Raw genomic sequence first — 15,942 nt, forward strand, 5'->3', positions numbered from 1 at the left:
TACATGTATTACTGAGTTTCATGTTGTGTCCTTAAATGAATTCTGACCTTCATTAAACAGGCCTATGTTTAGAGCCTAGTGCTTAGCACATTAATAGGCCCGGAATAAATGCTCCAAGTAAACTACTGGATGAGGAAGGTAGGTATGTGGGTGGTTCATAGTATGATGAATGGGAAGATCATTTGAAGAATATGAAGAAGGATGGGTGAGGGTATCATGGACATTTGGATGCATGAATACATGAACATGGATGGGTGGGTGAAGAAGTGGGTTGCACTGAACATAAGGATGGATAGGTTAGTCATGGAATGAATGGGTCTATTTGATGGAAACTCTGAATGGAAGGGAGGTGAGTAAATTGGTAGGTGGATGGAAGGGAGATGGGCATAGAAATGATGGAGAAGTATGTCGTTGGGCATGAGAGGATGGTGTGTGTATGAAAGATGGATAAAGGCTGGATATAAAACAGGCAGCTGCATAGGCAGAAAGAAGATGGGTGGGAAGGGTAAGTGGATGGATATATGAGTGAAACCATGGATGAAAAGACAGGTAAATTTAAAGATATATCAATGCAGTGTAGGTGAGTGGGTGGATACATGAGTAAATGGAGGGAATGGTGGTGAATAGGTGGGAGTAGGGTAGAAACATGAGTATAAGAATAAAAACATTAACGAAAATTAAAGATAAAAAATCATGTACAAAATAATTTATATTACTCTAAAGTAATACATTTGAAAGTGGAGAGAAAATGGATCAATTTTAGCAACACATAAGAGACCTAACTTTATAGAAGAAGAGGTAGAAAGCCTGTACAAGTATAAGATAAAACACAAAGAAAATTAGTAAAGATATATCTTACAGAAAGAACCTAACCTAGATGCTTTTGGAGCACAATTTTGTCCAGCTTTCAAGGAACAGAGGATATCATTAAAATGTTATTATTGAAACTATTATTAAAGATACTACAGATCTTGGGAGGTGTCTGGCTGGCTCAGTTGGCAGAGCATGCAACTCTTGATCTCCGAGAGTGAGTTCGAGCCCCACTGGGGTGTAGACATTGCTTAAAATAAAATAAATAATAAATTTTAAATGAGCACTGGGTGTTATACTATATGTTGGAAAATCGAACTCCAATTAAAAAATATACAAAATTTAAAATATTACAGGTCATAGGGAGAAAAAGTACGTTTTCCAATCAGTTTTCCATGCTAGTTTGTTGAAAGGTATATGACTCAGATAGTAAGACATACCAAAGTAATAGACCTATTTTTCTTTTGACCATTTATGTGAAAATTCTGCACAAATTATTTGCTTAAAGAACCTTCAGTGTATTAATACAAGTATATCCTCAATACGATTAAGGTCAATCCAAGAATGCAAGGATGATCCAACACTTGAAAATTTAATAATGTACTCTCTTATACCAGCACTTTAGAAGAGAAAAATCATTACATGATTTTTGGATGCCTAAAAGGTTTTTGACAAAATGCCACAGTAATTTCTAATAGCAGCTGTAAATGGATGAAAACAACCCAAGAGTAGTAACATCTGTTGATCCCAAAGCCAACAACAAGTATCATTTTATACAGCAAGAGACGCTGACTCTAAAATAAAGAACCAGACAGGGATAAATGTCATTACCTTTATTTTCAGCATTGTTTCAGAGGCTCTACATGATATAAAAAGACAAGGAAAGATATAAGTCGTGAAATTGGAATAAAGAAGAGTTAAATTTCTCATAATTTTTGGTTGACATGATTCTCTATAAAATCAAAGTAATCCCATTAAATACTGTTCTACTTCGAAGACAATTTGGAAGGTAGTTGGATAAGAGATAGTATTGATAGCTTTTTATCATGCTAGTCATAGTTAATTACATCGATGATAATATTTTCCACTTACTGGTCATTTTTGAGATTCCAGGCACTTCAGTCCACAATGTGAACAGCACTTCTGGGACACTGGGCAATCACGATCCTGCAGGCACTTGGGTCTCTCAATCTTGGAACACATCAGGGGCTTGCGTGGGCAGAAACCTGATTTGACTTTATGGGATAAAATAAGACTTGACCTTGAAATACTTGATCATAGTTTGAGACAAATTTGGGGGACTTGGGGAACCCTAAAAGGGCTATCTTCTGAGGAAGCCTCTTACTCTTTCCCCCTAGAGTAACAATAGTGTGCAGAAGGCAGAGTATCAGCATTCTATGGCTAATAATTTGAGGAGTATCAAAGAGGCTTGCCATGTCTGACATAGAGAATCCGTTAGGATTCCTGCCACTCCCACAAAACTAATGGATTTGGGTTTCCTAATCCCAAAGTACCAGAGTCTGAAGGAATGTTAGAGAGCATTCAGAACTTCCTCATTTTAGAAATTGTAAAATTTGAGGATTTTGTAGGGGCATGTGAGTTACCTAAGGCCATATGGAAAACAAGTAGAAGAGTTGAAGTCAGTTGAAAGGCCTTGGGTTCCTTCCAGGACACCAGGCTGTACCTCAAAACACTAACAATCTCTGAGACGAGAGCATATTATCTCAGCACTACATGCAGAAATGAGCACTAGTCTCAGAGGTACAAAGTTCAAGTCTGCCCCAACAGCATTTTGCTACCCATCTTTTCCCCAGCATCCCTTACATGATGTGAGTATGCTCTACATGTTCTGAAGTTTTGTGTAGACAGACATAAGACTTATTAGGAATGGACGTAATGGTTATCATTTTTTTTGTATGAATAAGTGGATATTGTCACCTGTTGGTCAGTGAAGAAGAGACTCAGAATAAATAAGTTCTCATGGGGAAAAATAGGCAGTGATACTATGCCTGGTTGGCTTTGAAGACTAGCACAATAGTTTCCTGAAATCAGGAAGGCAACAGGAGAGCAGTGATTGGGCCTTAAAAAAGGAAAATTTCCCAAGAGACATCTAAGGTCAACCAAAGGGGCATCCCCATTCCATGAGACAACATGACATCCTTAGCATATTTGGGAGGTATATCTCCAGTCCTCACCTGTCCAGGCCTTGGCACAAACAAAGCCACACATGGATTCACAACATTTGTCACTTTTGGGGCAATCCATGTCACCCTTACAGGAAGCTGGACACTCCATACGGTTCTTGAAGGGGAAGAGTGGGCACTGTCCAGTCTTGACTAAAACAAGAACAGATGTGAGTTTCCTCAAACCCCACCCATCTCACACCCTTCAAACACCTTTACCTTCTCTTCAAAACTAGTATATCTTTCTGTGACTTGGTTCACTCTACCATGACTACCTCTGGGAGCCTGCAGAGGAATGCAATGCCTCAGCATCTCATGGGATGTGGTAGGAAGAGAGTTAGGCTTGTTCTTTGAAACCCCAGGTAAGAAGGTGGCTCCTCAGGTTGGGCTGGCAGCTGAGGATGTGGTAGGAAATGGTCAGATTCAGTGGAACAGGACCCTGAACTTTACAGATTCTGGATCTATTTTTAAGGTAGATCTAAAAGGATTTCCTAACTCAGTAGATGTGGATTGAGAATGTTGATGTTGATTCATTAAGGGTCATTTAGAAGTCGATTTCAATCAAGATGGGGAGAACTATGGGCAGAGCAAGTTTGAGGTGGGAGAGCAAAGATGAGGAGTCTTGTTTTAGACAAGTGAAGCGTGAGGTGTTTGTGAGATTGAGATGAAGGAGTAGAGTAAGCAGTTGGAGTTTGGGAGTCAAATTCAGACTGGAGATAAGACTGTGTGGGTCACTAGGACCTGGGTGGTATTGAAATCAATTTGTTAGGATTTTGTGCATGTTTCCTGTGATCATTATGTGATTGCAAATTCTATGAGGGCAGGAAGTATTTCTTGTCTTCTCTTTCTCCTTCTACTCCTTGTCCTTCTTCCTCAAGTCAGACTCAGACAGACTGTGGTGTGTTTGACTCTCAGAGCTATTGTTAGGTTCTTTCTGAGCCCCAGATGGAAAAAAAGTTTCCCCCAAACTCACCCAAGCCCATTTCCCTGGTTGCTTCTTTCTGCTGGCTTCTGAGAGTGAGCCAAGGTCTAATCCATAGTGCCATGATTCCTTACAGCATCCCACAACGGGTAAGGCCACAACAGTGCCTTGTCTATTCAGGCTCACTGGATGTACAGAATTAAAATTCCAGATCTACCCGGGACCCACTGTGAATCCTTGGGCGACTAACTTTATCTCTCTGACTCTGTTTCTTTGTGAGGCTAATAGACGTGATGGTACAGTATTCAGCTCGATTCACAGACCCGGAGGCCAAAGTACTAGTGCTGCCTTGTATGTCACACAGTGTTGCGTTTGAACATCAATGGTCACTCCCTGGATTGCTACTATTTAGTGAGCCCACACTACTGAACAGCCCCCATGTCAGACCTTGTGTCCTGATCACATATAATCCTACCAACACCTCACCTCAGTGAAGTCTTTGCTGTTAGTCCAGTATTACAGGGGAGGGACAGAAACTCAAAGAGGTGAAGAAATTTTCAGGAAATGGGAAAAGGAGGAGTTTCATCTACCTCTGCAAGACACTGTCTCCCAATATTACTGGTGTTGGTCATTAGAGTAGGAACTAATCCACAGCCCTCACCTTCACCTCACCCTGTTCTTCACTTACTCCATGCTCTACTCCTACTTCATGGGATTCCAGACCTGACCTGTTGATGCTTCATTCTTGGATGAGTCCTCAGGTACTACTCAACAGGCATGTGCTCTATGTCATTTTTCTGCCACAATGTCTCCATTAGGTAAATGCTATTTTTATCCCCCTTTTATAGACAAGAATGCTGAAGTGCATGGAAGCAGAAGACTGACCCAAGGCCACTCATTCAGTGAATGACAGAGCTGACTTGAGTCAAGACAGTTTCACCTCAAAGCCTAAGCTTATACCTAGGCTGGTATGCTATTTCTGGTTAGACTAGTTCCTCGGACTGCTAGGCTTATAAGTCTTACCAACTGATGAGCAAGCCACTCTGCAGTTTCCTCTGCTGATGAAGTTGTTGGCATTCCCATAGCAGCCTCCATATTTAAACGGTTTGCATATCCGATGTTTAAAGTCAAAATACCAGCGCGAGAGCCCAATGTTACAGCTTCCTTGGTCTGAGGGTAGCATGCAGGGTTCTGAGGGTGGGAAGCAAAGAGTTAAGGCCAGAAAGGGTAGTAGAAAAGAGAAGGGGTCAGGTTCTTAGCTTCTACACAATTCTTGGTATGACCATACAAGTCATACAGAGCCACTGTCAAGAAAAGTCTAGACTAGTTCTCCTACAAATAATCTATGTTGTGCACTATCTCTGAGCACCATTTCTACCTTGCAAAAGACATAGTGAAAAGCATATGAGGATGTTTTGTAGCTGATCTTTTACTCTAAGGCCCTGAGCTTTGGGAAGGTGAGACTTGTTCATTGACTGTATCCAAAGTGCCTAACAAAGCACCTGGTGTATAGAAGGAACAAGCCATGAAGAAAGAAAAACAGCAATGTCTCATGTCTGGATCCTGTCTGATGCTCACAGCTGAACCATGTCATTCTCTATTAGAAATAGATAGGTCACAGGACATCCACATCAAAGAAGATTGCTCTAGGGCCATCATAAAGGGAAACTAAAAACACAATATTGTGAAACCCATGAAATGCCAAACACCTATGAGTGATTTATGCTTCTCTATCCATTATGGCTTCATCCTCAGTCTAGCCTGCCCTCTCTGTAGATAAGATTCCCTGAGAGTGTCCCACTTTTCAACAACACCCAATATAGACCACCCAGGCCCCAAATTCCCCAATCAAAGCCTCTCTCCTATAGTAGATTCTTTCCTGAATCTCAGTAGCTTTTTACTGAGATCCCTCCAGTTATATATGGTGAACATTCTCCCTCATTATAATGAATAATAAATCCACCTTGTTCACCTATAAGTGTATTCCCGATGGCCTTTGTCTAAAGGACATTAAAACAGACAATTTGGATATATATATATATATATCATAATTTCCTATTATGAGATGCTCTATATTTTAAGTTAGCAGGAAACTTATTTGAAGGCCAAAGGGTCCAAAACTAAGGCCAAAGGGTCCAAAACTAAGCCCAGCATCTAAACCAACTGAGCTTTGTATTTACCACATGCCCAGCAACAGTCTCTTGACGTTAGGGGGCACGCAACTAGTATTAGTTATTTGTGAATGCTTGAATGTTGACTCAAAAAAAGACTATCATCCATATTATCCAGTTAATATCCACCATGCCTGAACTCATTGTTTGTACTTGAGTGTTGGGAATCTGAATAGTAAAAGAAAAGCATGAACCCTAGCTTTTTGTCCTACCATCCAAGAGAATCATTCAACTAGTTCTGGATGGAGCAGGAAGAAAGGCACCTGTAAAGGCACCTGTGCCCACAGCCTGGGGGTCACTACCTTGGAATGGATCCATACACTTCTTCTCACAGGCGAATGAGCAGCACTTCATGTAATCCTGGCAGTGCAAATCACTTAAGCAGAAGTCTGGAACTTTAGTCTCACAGATGACCCTGTCTTTGGGGCATACTCCTGGTTTCCCTGCAACAAAGCAATGTCCACATTCACATCTCTTGAGAGTTTCAGCTCTCCTCCTATGGCAAAGGTGAAAAGTGATGTTCTATCGGCCCTGTCTTCTACCTTCCATCCTCTGTTCTCACTCTGCTTATATTTAGGGATTGGGTCTGTTTCTCACCACTCATGGTTCATTTAGATCTATCTGAGTCAGGAATCTATGCTCAGGTCAACTGAAGGGGAAGCATCTCAGATTCCACAGCAGGGAGTTATATGAGGATCAAGAGTCTTACCATAAGTTCAGGAGCTCCTCTCTCCTCTTGGAATAGAATATGTTAATGCCCATGGCATCTACCTCCAGAACTGTAGTTGATTGGGGAAGTTAATTAGTAAGGAGTAGAGGAAATATCATGGAAATAGGAGTATAGGAGTCACCAAAAAAACCTGATTTGGGCTCCTGGCTCCTTGTGAGCTCAAGGCCAAACTGAGTTCCACTATACAGCTTCGCAGTTACCTCTAAAGTGTGCAGAAATGGGCAGCAGGAGGAGCACTCCAAGATAGACCTGGTGTGGAGGCCTGACGCCAACACAACTATAAATAATCTTGGGAAAAAGGTATTCCTTTGGAGTCCAACGTTTCTCATCTATAATATGAGAAAATCCTTACAACCTGCTTAAAAGAATTAAGGGGATAATGCCTGTAATGCATTTGTCACAGTGCCTGGCACATGGAAAGAGCTTGGCAGATATGGGTTTTCTTCCTCCTTTTTAAGGGCTAGACATGGCTTCCTAATTGCCGGGGTTGTAGGAAGCAGAATTTGAAAGTTGCTTCGCCAAGATTCTCATCCTCTGGTTATTAAACCAAATATGAATTTAGGTGCTGCTGTTAAGGGAGTTCATAGATGTGAGTAGAGTCCCAAGTTAATTGATCTTAAAATATAGAGATTATCTGAGCGGACCAGTCCTAAGTTCTTGAGTCCTTAAAATGAAGCGCTTTCCCCCTGATTAATAGGGAAGAGGTAAGAGAGATTCAGTCCAACGCGCTATTAGTAACATTGAGGATGGAGGAAGCTAGGTGCCCTGGATGGAAGGTGGCTTCTGGAAGCAACCCCCATGGTACAACTGCAAGGAAATGATTCTGCCACAGCCAGAGTGCATGGCCAAGAACTCTGGGTTCCTAGATGGGAATGGCAGCTTTGGCTGACACCCTGGTTTCAGCCTGCCAAGACCCTGAGCAGAGAATCCTGGCACACTATACCAGACTTCTGGCCTAGAGGTAATGTGTCACACAGCGACAGATAACTACTATACTGTGCAGTTGGCTGCAGGACTCTAAACCAAGCAGCTCTCCAGTGAGATCTGACCAGAGAAGCATGATTCATTTGGATACTACTGAGACTTGGAATTATAGAAGTTTGGAATTGGAAAGACCATATAGGTCATTAGTATCACCCTCCCAATTTCCTAGGCAAAGGAAAGAAGAAGAAGAAGAAGAAGAAGAAGAAGAAGAAGAAGAAGAAGAAGAAGAAGAAGAAGAAGAAGAAGAAGAAGAAGAAGAAAGAAGAAGAAGGAGAAAGAAGAAGAAGAAGAAGAAGAAGAAGAAGAAGAAGAAGAAGAAGAAGAAGAAGAAGAAGAAGGAGGAGGAGGAGGAGGAGGAGGAGGAGGAGGAGGAGGAAAGGGAGAGGGAGAGGGAGAAGGAGAAGGAGAAGTCAGATGTGAAAATACAGTTAATGAGGGGCAGCCCTGGGACCTCCAATTCATGACTCACTCTGGAAGCCAGAAGCCCCGAGCATGCCATTGAGACTTTTAGTACTTTCCAGATATATTCCTTACCCTTCATACCATGCTTCATGCATCCACCATGGACATCTGAGGCTAAGAAGAATTGTGGTTCCTAATCTGGAGTGTACAATGGAAACCTCTGTGCATCTTTTAGAAACTGCAGACTGTGGCCTGAATCAGAATCTCTAGAAAGTGAAGCCTAGGGACTTCAATTTTTAAAAGCACATCTGGGGACACCAAAGCAGGCAGTTGAGCATCATGATGCAGGCTACTCCTTGGGAGCCAGTGTTCTAGCAAATTAAATAAAGGAGACTAGGGATCCCTGGGTGGCGCAGCGGTTTAGCGCCTGCCTTTGGCCCAGGGTGCAATCCTGGAGATCCGGGATTGAATCCCACGTCAGGCTCCCTGCATGGAGCCTGCTTCTCCCTCTGCCTGTGTCTCTGCCTCTCTCTCTGTGTGCCTATCATAAGTAAATAAAAATTTAAAAAAAGGAAGGTCTATGACTATTAATATATAAATAAATAAATACATAAATACATAAATGAGAGTAAAGCAAATCAAATAAGGGATACCTCCAAGAAGTAAAAAGGCATAGAAATCTTGAGATTCTAAAGACAAATGTCCCCACCTAATGTAGACTCTAGTCAGTCCAGCCTCCCTTCTGCTTCTGGAGGCTTGTAAACCATTTTTTTGGTTTAGCCATTGTACCTTCTTGCCCCACTGTCAGCTTCAGCTCTCACTTATAATCCTCCTCCCTGCCGGTCAGCCGTCCTCAGTTCCTTACCTTGTCTGTGCCGTCTCCTCCTGAATGCACACACCCTGATGGTCCCTCTGCAACTACTAAGGATGCTCCCTGGGTGTAGATATCAGCTCTCTGCTGTCTTTACTGGACACACACTTTCTGCACCACATCCATATCCATGATGCTAACTGTGGTTCCTATACCTCTCTCCAGACCCATCTTCACTTCCAAGCTAAAGACACATATTCAACCACCTGGGGAACATGCATCTGGGCATCTATAAGACCTCTATGCCCACATGTATAAAACAGAACTAGGGTCTCCCTATGCCTCAGCAATGCCTCCATCTCTCTACTCACATCTTTATATTTGACATCAGCAGGCTCCCAGGTGGTCATGAGAACCCTGAGATTCCTTTCTCCCAATATTTCACCCCAGCATCCTATCAGTCATGGACTTGGGCCAGTTTTCCCTCTAGTCTCTCTCCAAGCCCCATAGCTTCTTCTCTTGACCACCATTTCCAGGGCAGGCCAGACCTCATTCCATTTCTGTCCTCCACTGTGCAACTGCCTCCTCACTGTCCTCTACCTCAGGCTCCTGCTTAGTGATAGATTCACTTTAAAAATTAATCTTGGAAAAGACACATATCAGGAAAAGGTAGAGAAATAATTTGGAGGCAGTAGATGAGGGAAGGATCAAAGGGCCCAGGGTGTGTGAGCAGGGCTAGTTCTCTAAATCCACAGAAGATGTGGCTTTAGAGAACTCACTCAAATAATGTGAGTCCTTGCCTCCCGCCTGACACTCAGTCTCAGAAAGGCCTGCTAAGGAAGGGTGGCTGAAGCTCCTCTGAACCCACGTATCTCTATTTTGACTGGCGATGAAGTCGTCTCCTCCAAAGAGATAGAGAGAAGCAGCAGGAGTGCTATATTCCTCCAGGAGAAGGTCGAACTGTGGAGAGGAAGGTTCCTGTGTGGGATGAGAAGAGGCAGAGGGATTAGGCACAAGCCAGACAGACATATAGAGCTTGTGCTGAGAACCATGGAGACAGTCCACCACTTCTCTCAGTTCACAGCTGAGGAAACCAAGATGCACAGTGGGGAAGGGGTTTGTCTGAGGTCAGGTGGAGAGTAGGGCAGGACCTTCAGGCCTAGGACCTTCCCAGTGACCCCACACTCTGCCATGGTCTGGAGCATGTCCCAGCAGGACATTTGCCCATTGTCTTGTTCCTCCATGAAAGACCACATGTGAAGGATCACAGGATTGTTCTGGAATAGTTGCAGGGCTGGTTTGCCCACTGTCACACTGTCATTCCAAGGGCAACCCTAGCCATGAGTGGACACCTTTTCCTTGCTTCACTGATGACAAGAGACTGATGGTATGAGGTCTTCATGAGGGCCTGAGCATGTCCCTCTGGGTCTTAGAGCCCCAGGAGCAAAAAATCCCAGGTGACCTTGGGTGAAGAAAAGAATGCCTCATCTTCCTTCTGGTGTTATCCAAGCCTAGCTTCTGATACTCCCAGAGCACTCCATACACAGATGACCCTTCCCTACTCACTTGACACCCATTTCAACATGTCTTTTCTTTGTCCTTATGTCTTCTAAATTCTGTGATGTGAAGAACTGATAATGCCTTGCCATGTTACCTCTCTCAGACTAAATGCATCTCAAAAACAGCAAGAGAGATAGATGGAGGCAGAAAGGAGGGGAGACAGAAAGAGAGGAAGGCAGAGAACGTTGTTATGCCCAGGAAGGCACCTATGTTGTTGGTGGAACTTCAAACATGAAGTTCAGACATGAAGTTCTGAAAAGGCATAGAGTCTTTTCCAGATCTCCTGAAACCATATTACGTGGCTGCCTAAGACTAAAGACTTATAGCAATGTCTTCATTTTTGTCCCTAGAATTCTAATCCTGAATCCTCCCCACATTTTACAACAGTGCCTGGGCTGTTCAGTAATGACAGTTATGGCTCCAAACTCAGTGACACTAATTTTTGATCCTGGCTGGTAACTTAGCACTGTAGCTGTGTCTTGGAGCCTTAGTTTCCTCATCTGGAAAATGGGAATGATACAACATACCTGGCAACTTTGGTGTCACTGTAAGGATTAGATGAAATCAGGTGAAGCTTATTCATGAAGTGGCATGGCATGGTCAAAAATAGTGCTTGGAGTTGAATCTGAACTCATGTGGTGGATCCCCTACTTGCCAGCTATGCCTCTTGGCTCAGCCACTGAACCTCACTGAGCCTCAGTCTTTTTTCCTTTCTTTTTTCAAGACTTTAGTTTTAACTAGTCTCTATACTCGACGTGGGGTTTGAACTTACAAGCCCAAGTACAAGAGACACATGGTCCTCTGAGCCAGCCCGGTGTCCCTTACCTCAGTTTTCCTCGAAGGAAATAGTAACACACCTACTTCATAGACATGAGAATTAATGAAACTCTTGTGGAAAGCATGATGACTGGTGTAATTAATATACTTTAGGAAGTAAACAAATAATTTACTGAATCTCAAAGAAAAGGTGCCTATTGTCTTTTTGGCTCTTGAATTTCCCATAAACATCTCTGTATATCATTATTTCTCTTCCCTGGGAAGATTAGCCAAGGCCCTATGGTGTCTTAAATTCTTTTTTTTTAATTTTTTAAAATTTTTATTTATGATAGTCGCACACACAGAGAGAGAGAGACAGAGACAGAGACACAGGCAGAGGGAGAAGCAGACTCCATGCACCGGGAGCCTGACGTGGGATTCGATCCCGGGTCTCCAGGATCTTGCCCTGGGCCAAAGGCAGGCGCTAAACCGCTGCGCCACCCAGGGATCCCTAAATTCTTTTTTTTTTTTTCACTTTTTAAAAATTAAATGTATTTTTTTTTATTGGAGATCGATTTGCCAACATATCGTGGAGTCTTAAATTCTTATATCAAATCACTCTTTGGGTTTGAAGTTTTATATCTATTGACCCAGTCTTAAGTAGTAGTTGATCAGACAGCCTATAGTCTCTTAGTAGGAAGCAGATCTCCAGGGATGCGGGTACAAGGAAAGATGTAGATCAATTGGATTGCCAAATATAATGTAGGGTATTCGGTTAGAATTTTTAGTAGAAGTATATCCAATGAAATATAAAGACTGTAGTTACACGAAAAACGATTCAGTATTTATCTGACATTCAAATTTAGTTGGTCATGTAATATTTTTATGTGCTAAATCTAGCAACCATAAAACAGTGAATTCATTCTGGAGGGGTATTTCTTTGGGCAAGAGACTACAAAACGTGTCCTGTGGGGAACAAGCAAACGTGTGTGGCTTACTGGTTCAGTGGCCCTGCGGACTGGGACAGATGTGGGAGGCATGGACTCGATCGTCCTGTAGGAACAACAATGAGCCAGGAATGAAGACACTTTGATCAAAGCCCAAGTTCCACCATTAATTCACCATGTCAATTTGGGCTACTTTTATTTCAGTCTACCCATTTGAAAAATAAGGAGGCCAACTCAGTCAGTCCTGTCCATGCTGCATGCTGGCATTCCCCTACTCCAGAGGACACAGATAGATTTTCTAGAGGCACAGACAGGTTTAAGGACATGATGTCCTGGTTCTTAAATTCCACATTTACTGTTTCTTGAAGTTGGTCTGCCTGAGAAAAAGCCTGCAGCCTGCCTTTCTCCTCTTCTATCTGTCTCTCAGAATGTCCTGTGCTGCTTCCAGAAAAAGGTGGGGATGGGAGCATATGCCTTACCCATCTCTTATATGTGTTGAAAGTATAAAAACTGAGTTCTAAACAAAGGAACAATTTGAAAATGTATTTTCCTTTTTATTCTTTCTTTTTTAAATAAATTTATTTTTTATTGGTGTTCAATTTGCCAACATATAGAATAACACCCAGTGCTCATCCCATCAAGTGCCCCCCTCATTGCCCCTCACCCAGTCACCCCCACCCCCCGCCCACCTCCATTTCTACCACTCCTAGTTTGTTTCCCAGAGTTAGGAATCTCTCATGTTCTGTCTCCCTTTCTGATTTTCCTGAGTATGCTTCCCTGGGAGCAAAGCAAAAAATATGTGGATAGGAAATAAGGGGACAGCACCTTGTTTCACTCAAGTGTCAAGTTATAGTATGTCATTATGCCTTTAGCTCCCTCTTCTAGAGTTAGAAATCCCAAGGACAATGGCATATATCCACAGGGATGTACATAAAAACATTCATTTCAATTGAAAAGCGAAGTCAGTCTTTTTGTGGGAGAAACTGGTCTGATTTGGCTAATTGAAGACTGTCTCTTCCAACTAGCTGATTCGTTGAGCATTTTCCATAAATATAGGGAGTTAAATCTGTGGCTTCAAAAAAATTTCTGACTGTGTTTAAAGCATGTTAGTAAGATAAAAGCATTTTATAAAATATATACTATCAAAGGTCTATCAGAGTTAACTTTCCAACATTTTTGGAGTGCATCAGATTCATCAGATTCAATAAGGTGTCTAAATAAAAGAATAACAGGTATAATTAATAACATTATTGAACATGTATTAAATATTGGTAATGGCTTTTTGGTAAACTTCCCAAAAATAAAGAAAATCACTTGTGATTTTTTGTCAGTATCCTAATTACTTAGAAATAAATTCTTTTCAAGTATAAGATTTCCAATCTATGCCTTTATAAAATTTGAAAGGGGGTTTAATGAAGCTGCTTTTTAATATTTAACTTAGATCATTAAAAATAATTTTTATTAGAGAGCATTTTGTGATTTGGTGGGGCAACGTACTAGAAGTTCAAAAAACCAAGTGACATATCTATAACAAAATTTTGTTCCCCTGCACTTACTTATCACTAAGAGATGCATTACCTATAGAATTTTGCTTACCATTGAAATTTTGGTAATCAATAATTTCAATGTATTTACTTACATATCCATTGTTATTGTTATTTAAATAACGAATGGAATGAAAAATCAATGCATAAGAAAAAATTTTATTCCTAGAGTCTTCTGGTCCCAGTAAATGAAAACTTAAAATTTCAATCTATATGCATGTTTTTATTGCATAGCAGTATGAAAAGGTGGTGATTAAAGACTCTTGAGCATAAGATTATATTGCCTTAGAGTAAGAGTCTGTGGGGTATTAGGAATGGAAATATGAATTCAAGGAGAAGGAGAAGTGTTTTAAAATGTCCGACTTTTAAAGAAAGGCTTTCCATGTATTTTTTAAATGGATTGTAGGTATCAAATTAGGACTGACTTTATTTATTTATTTATTTATTTATTTATTATTTGCATCAACATGGATGGAACTGGAGGGTATTATGCTGAGTGAAGTAAGTCAATCAGAGAAGGACAATCATTATAAGGTTTCAATCCTATGGGGAATATAAGAAATATGAAAGGGATTATAGGGGAAAGGAGTGAAAATGGGAAAAGTTAGAGAGGGTGACAAAACATAGAATGGTATTTTGACCCCAATCGATTTATTTTTATTTATTTTTATTTTTATTTTTTTGCTTCTGCTTTATTTTCTTTTTTTAATAATAAATTTACTTTTTATTGGTGTTCAATTTGCCAACATACAGAATAACACCCAGTGCTCATCCCGTCAAGTGCCCCCCTCAGTGTCCGTCACCCATTCACCCCCACCCCCCACCCTCCCTTTCCACCACCCCTAGTTCATTTCCCAGAGTTAGGAGTCTTCATGTTCTGTCTCCCTTTCTGATATTTCCTACCCATTTCTTCTCCCTTCCCTTCTATTCCTTTTCACTAATATTTATATTCCCCAAATGAATGAGACCATATAATGTTTGTCCTTCTCCGATTGACTTATTCCACTCAGCATAATACCCTCCAGTTCCATCCACGTTGAAGCAAATGGTGGGTATTTGTCATTTCTAATGGCTGAGTAATATCCCATTGTATACATAAACCACATCTTCTTTATCCAGTCATCTTTCGATGGACACCAAAGCTCCTTCCATAGTTTGGCTATTGTGGACATTGCTGCTATAAACATTGGGGTGCAGGTGTCCCGGCGTTTCATTGCATCTGTATCTTTTATTTTTAAAGCTGGGCAGCTTCAACAAGATTAATATCTACAACATGTTTGCATAATACATTTGAGATTCATCCATGTTTTTGCGTGTTGTCTGGAGCTCTTATGGCTGATTTATGTTTCATCTTATGAGGTACCATAGATTGTTTTTCCATTCACTTAATAGACATTGGGTTGTTTCCAGTTTTTGGTGAGTATGAGTAAATCCTCTACGAATGTTTTCATACAGGTTTTAATATGGACATAAATGGTCATTTCTCTTAGCTAAATACCAGGGAGGAGGACATCTGGGTTATGTAATAAGTATATGCTTATAAGAAACTGCCAAAGTGTTTTCCAAAATGGCTGTACCATTTTGCATTTCTACTAATAACATATGAGAGTTCCATGTGCCTCATATCCTTCCTAGCATTTAGAATTATAAATGTTTATTTTAGTCATTCTAATACATGCATAGTGGTACAAGTGCAACAACTTTTAAGAGATTAAAGTAATTTTCTTGAATTTCTGGGTCTCTAAGAATCTAAATCACTTAAAATGATGGTAGGGTTTGTTTTGGTTTTTTTACTATTTCCCAACAGTCCATTGTCGAATGACAATGTTTCACACCCAGTGGGTTCCTCAGTCCCTGAGCCTGGGTGGTCAAAAGTTTCCCCAGAACCCCATCACAGAACCTACCTCTTTTCCCAGCTTCCCCACATGGCAGAGGTTGTTCTTTGCAGTAAACGGAGGAGCATTTTGCAATCAAAAGATCTCCTGATGGTCAGGAGCCGGGGGAAGAGTGTGAATTTCCAGGTTACAATTTTTGGAAACTACAGGTAAGGCCCCACTGTGACTCTACTACATCCCATGACTGCCTACTGCTTCCCCCACTCCCACCACACAGCGGAGCACAG

The 15,942-nt window shown here is 41.3% G+C and overlaps 1 protein-coding gene across 1 annotated transcript; it reads right to left on the reverse strand.

The window, feature by feature from the left end:
• Positions 1-677: 677 nt before the first annotated feature.
• WFDC8 (WAP four-disulfide core domain 8) lies at positions 678-15,942 on the reverse strand. Its single transcript, XM_038572452.1, has 8 exons — positions 15,725-15,942; positions 9,882-9,991; positions 6,389-6,529; positions 4,939-5,106; positions 3,006-3,146; positions 1,903-2,045; positions 1,642-1,669; positions 678-1,060 (listed from the first exon to the last, which is right to left on the reverse strand). Exons 1-6 carry the CDS (start codon positions 15,781-15,783, stop codon positions 1,906-1,908), a joined length of 759 nt encoding a protein of 252 aa, XP_038428380.1. The 5' UTR covers positions 15,784-15,942; the 3' UTR covers positions 678-1,060; positions 1,642-1,669; positions 1,903-1,905.

Source organism: Canis lupus, chromosome 24, assembly GCF_011100685.1.
Source record: "Canis lupus familiaris isolate Mischka breed German Shepherd chromosome 24, alternate assembly UU_Cfam_GSD_1.0, whole genome shotgun sequence".
Lineage (NCBI taxonomy): Eukaryota > Metazoa > Chordata > Mammalia > Carnivora > Canidae > Canis > Canis lupus.